The sequence below is a fragment of the Chaetura pelagica genome, unplaced genomic scaffold (genome assembly GCF_000747805.2).
Source record: "Chaetura pelagica isolate M959 unplaced genomic scaffold, ChaPel_1.0 scaffold117, whole genome shotgun sequence".
NCBI lineage: Eukaryota > Metazoa > Chordata > Aves > Apodiformes > Apodidae > Chaetura > Chaetura pelagica.
The window spans coordinates 5,863,821-5,868,900 of record NW_009954185.1 but is presented as its reverse complement, the minus strand read 5'-3'; the positions used below and the strand labels follow the sequence as shown (position 1 = coordinate 5,868,900).

General features: G+C 39.9%; 1 protein-coding gene across 1 annotated transcript in view; it reads left to right on the top strand.

The window, feature by feature from the left end:
- The window catches only part of PHF21B (PHD finger protein 21B), a 167,994-nt gene that overhangs the window by 156,103 nt on the left and 6,811 nt on the right, over window positions 1-5,080 (top strand). The window contains exon 8 of the mRNA XM_010002962.1: window positions 1,552-1,606. Coding sequence (XP_010001264.1) covers window positions 1,552-1,606 — 55 coding nt within the window. The remainder of the gene's footprint in view (window positions 1-1,551; window positions 1,607-5,080) is intronic.

The following is a 5,080-nucleotide window of genomic DNA, read 5'->3' as shown; positions in this document are numbered from 1 at the left end:
TACTTCTCATTACATCTGTTCTCATAAGCACATCCAGAAGTGAAAGATGGCATGGAGAAGGAAATGTCTGTGAAAGCATCCTGTGGCTGATCAGCTGTGTCCTCATTAGGAGATGTCATTAAGTACTGACCATGGGGAATGCCTTTCAAGTAAAATGGAGGCAGATGGTTTTTCTCTGATCAATTAGCTGCTCAGATTGATTTGCTAATCAGTGAGCTGAGGTATTTTGTGGCATTTCGAGCATTTTGGTGCAGTTTAATTTATGGTTAGTCTACTGAATAATCTTTAATTCATGATTGTTTAAATTGAAATTGCATATAAATTAGACTTCTTATTTGCCAACACCCCTCAAAACGGCAGGAGCTCAGCATCTGTAGTGGTGATGCTAACTTCCTTGATTACAGAAATGTGATCACAGTCCTGTGTCTTCACTTGAATGTTGTGCTTTTTCTTTTCTAAGCTTTTTTCTTAAAACAAACAAACAAAAACCTCCCAAAAAAACCAAAACAGTCTACCATTCCGTTTTCCTACCTTCCTTCGCTTTTTTTCTTTTTCTTTTTTTCCTCTCTCTCTTTTTTTTTTTTAAATAGGAAAGGGTTACGTTTCAGGCTGGGTGTTTTTTGAAAGAAAAAACATCAGTTCAAAATTACTTAACATGCAGGCATCTTTGTATAAGAGAACAAGTTTACTGACCCCAGAATAAATAATTTATGAGCAAAACACCTCCAATTTGCCCCCAAGCAGAGTCTAACAACATCTAATGGAAGAAAATGGTATTGTTTCCAGTCCTGCTTTACAAGTATTGGATGGCTCAGAGAAACAATTAGGGGTTGTATAGACTATTAACAAAGCCCAGCTTGCTACTGAACAGCAGCTTTTACCATCTGACAAGTTGGTGATGGACTGCATTGAATTAGTTAAACATCTCAGTCGGGTTTCCAGTGGTCTGTGTTTGCAACTTTGAAAGTCTTGGTGACCTCAGCAGATTGAAATAACTTCCAGCTCCTTAAGGTCATAGACATTAAGTTCTGAGAGAAATATTTTGCTTAGGCCCTAATACAGAGCTTGCAAACAAAATATGTTCCTACAAACTGTAGGCAAGTGTCACAGAAGGTAGTGATGCTTTTCTGCAGGTGGGATATATATCACCATTTCTATACATGCAAATAAAGATGTCATCTCACAGCAACAATTTATTATGCCATTTCTCCTTTATAGGCATTGTTTCTCTGCTAGGCTTGGAGTTACTGTTGCCTTGCTCTTACCAACCTCTGGAACGTATCCTGGAACTCAATTGATAAAACTTGCAATTTGTATTTCTGTCTTGTTAATAAAAACTAATGCACCTCAAAATGCTCTTATGAAGAACTGTCAGGGAGGTAAATAATACAACTCCTTGTATTGACTTTCTGAGGGGTTAGGAATTAAATTTCTAAGTCACAGAACTGGTTTCTGGATAGCTGGTTATATATGGGAGAAGCTCATGGAGATGGTTAATATGAAGTGGTGAGGACTTTCCAGTGACTGTGGTTGGTTTCTTTTCCCTTGCAGCGGAAACGCCTTGCATCAAATTATTTGAATAATCCCTTGTTCCTTTCAACAAGAGGTAAGCATATTGTAAAATGAATATACTACTATTCTAATGACATGTTAAATATTTATTAGTAGGATTTCATATGAATTACTGCTGGGGTACCATAGAGCATTACTTTGTGTAAGGTCCCCACGCTTTTTAGTGTGCAGTGAAAATAGATGGTTTTCCTGCAAAAGCAATTGAAGGATGAAGCTAAAGGTCAAAACTGTGCAGAAATGGATCCAAAGTCTCTGCAATCATTGGAAAATCCTGTCTCTAGTATTGTGAGCACCATGCAGAGAGAGACTGATTGAAGAAGGCAGTGTTGCCAACCCCAAGTGCTTTTATATATATATATATATAAATTATTATTTTGAAAATATCTACTATTTTGGGCTTTTCATTTCATCCTGAGAGGCTAGAAATCTAACATACCTTTTGCTTTAAAAAAAATGGCTGAAAAACCACACGATTTTTCTGACTCGAAGAGCTGGAGCCATAAATCTAGATTTGATGGCCTTGAAGATCCCTGCCAATCTTGTATTTATAAGAACTTAAGATGCTGAAAATTTCATGGTAAAAGCCTGGAAAATGAACAAGCCATTTGGGGGTGATGATGATGATTAGCTCATCTGAAGAAGCTCATTCCAGGAAAAACGTGCAACATACAGAAAAGGCAAAGAATTCAGAGGTGGGAGATGAAAGGGATAATGGATGGTCTTAGTGATCCCAAGGGTCTTTTCCAACCTGAATAGTTCTATGATTCTATGAAACAAGAAGAGCACTGAGTACAATTTAATTTTTCATCCCATGTAGGATTTTAAGAGAGAAAGCAAGAAGTTTGAGTTGCATTTCAGAAGAGGAGAGAAAGCCAGTACATAATCACAGAAATGTGATTATGTCCTTGCACTCATGTTGCCTCTGCAATTTAGGCTTTACTGTAATGCATTAAAAGTAAGAGAATCATAGAATCACAGAGGTTGGAAGGGACCTCTGAAGATCATCGAGTCCAACCCCCCTGCTGCAGCAGGAACACCTAGGACAGATCACACAGGAAAATATCTAAATGGATCTTGAAAGTCTCCAGAGAAGGAGACTCCACAATCTCTCTGGGCAGCCTATTCCAGTGCTCTGTCACCCTCACAGTAAACAAGTTTTTCTTCATGTTGAGGTGGAACTTCCTGTGTTGCAACTCGGTGCCATTTGCCCTCATCCTATCACAGAAGACAGGCCTTTTTCTAAGGCAAATATTTTAGTACTAGGAACATTTGCAGGAGTAATTTCAATTAAAACATGGAAGTTTTGACAGTTTTTCAGTGTTTGCTTGATGTCACTGTCAAGTGGCATGTCTAGTGCTTGAAATTCACCTTTCTGGTCCTGCCTTGAATTCCTGCATGACATGACCACCAGCTGAAATCACAGAATCACAGAATCCTAGGGGTTGGAAGGGACCTCGAAAGATCATCTTGTCCAACCCCCCCTGCCAGAGCAGGGTCACCCAGAGCACATCACATAGGAACGTGTCCAGGCGGGTTTTGAATGTCTCCAGTGAAGGAGACTCCACAGCCTCTCTGGGCAGCCTGTTCCAGGGCTCTGTCACTCTCACAGTAAAAAAATTTTTTCGGATATTCACCTTGAACCTCCTATGCTCCGATTTGCACCCATTACCCCTTGTCCTGTCACTGGTCATCACTGAGAAAAGCCTAACTCCATCTCCCTGACACTCACCCCTTACATATTTGTAAACATTGATGAGGTCACCCCTCAGTCTCCTTTTCTCCAAGCTCAAGAGACCCAGCTCCCTCAGCCTTTCCTCATAAGGGAGATGTTCCACTCTCTTAATCATCTTTGTAGCGCTGCACTGGACTCTTTCAAGCACTTCCCTGTCCTTGAACTGAGGGGCCCAGAACTGGACACAATACTCCAGATGCGGCCTCACCAATGCAGAACAGAGGGGGAGGAGAACCTCTCTTGACCGACTAAGAAATGCAGCAGTGCTTCGCTCTGCCTTCTAAACTTTAGTGCTAGATGCAGACAGTCGGCCTACTTATCCTGTGCTCCTAATGCATAGGGTCTCAGAGGACAAGAAGGGTTATTACATGGTAAACAGCTATGATGACATGCCTCTCAGCAGGAGCCCATGCTCATGTTAGCCCCAGTGGAAAGAGCATTACTTGTGGCTTAGTTTTATCTTCAAAATTAAAATTGTAATTTATTATTTGTCTCATCATACCATTTGTTTTACCCATGTACACAGATGGAAAAAACAGGAGAGAATGGCAGTGATAGCAAGTAGATTTTGTCTCAGTTAGGCTTTTGTATCTCTAACCTTCTTTCTGCTGCACATTTCCTATTTTATTTGCAAGGAAGTAGGCACATGGCAGAGCTCCAGTGATGCAACTGTCTCAGAAAACTGGCAGTCTGCTCTCTCTCTCTCCCTTTAATTGTTGATTCCACTTTGAGTCCTGTCTCTTTGGTTATTCCAGCATCCAGAATCTGTGCTGGGATTCTGCATATTCATACAATGTTCAGCTGGATTTCTTTACAGCTGAACTCCCCACCTCTGTAGAGGTTTATTAGCTATGTGCACCAGGCAATATTATGCTAGATGCTGTGCAAGCTTGAAACTGAAGGCAGATGCTGTCCCAGACAGCTTGGCACTGCAGGGATGCAGTTGTCCACCTTCAGGGCAGGGCTTAATTGTCCTCAGTTTAATTTTTTTCCACAATGAGGAAGCAGAAGTGGACATACTTTGAAATATTTAAGATTTTATAGTAAAAGTGGGCTGAAAGAAGAAATAAATAAACTAAAAAAAATCCCTGTGAAGTAAGGAAATAACTGTCATTTCCAGAAATGCAGAAGAGAGCAATTCTTGTAAATTTTTAGCAAAATGTCAATTAATCAGGATTCATTTATCTGAAAATGTCTTACCTGAAATGAGGTCACATCCCTTGACATATATCATTTGTAGAAAAGATTCTTCAATTATCAAGCCCCTGTTTATCTGAATAACATTTATATCCCTTGAGTAATTGCAGTGTCATATCACAGTGGATCTCTGTGTGTGTATTTGTGGATATGAAGTGACATCTACAGCTTTTATGAGTCTGTGATTATTTATAGAACCCATTGCCAAAGGATGCTACAATAGTTGCTTAAAGTAGACAAATTTATGGAAGAAAAAAAAATCTATCTAAGGATGTTAAATATAAAAATTAAAATATGTGAACTTAAGGTTAGGGAAGCTCACAAACCACTAGTGTCTGGAAGGATACTTCTGGAGCAGAAAAATTTGCTCTGTGCTTGCCCTGTTCTTGTACTCTGCATGAATGGCAGTGCTGGATACTGTTAGCAAAGGACCTCAGGCTTTATACCCTTTAGTCTAACTTAGGTGAAGCTGTTCCTTTGTTCTTATGTTCCTCTTCTTACACGTGTGTGTGGTGTGAATGTGCCTGGATCTTCACGTGTGTGTGTATGTCAGTGTATAAAGCAAATGTCTGTCAGCAG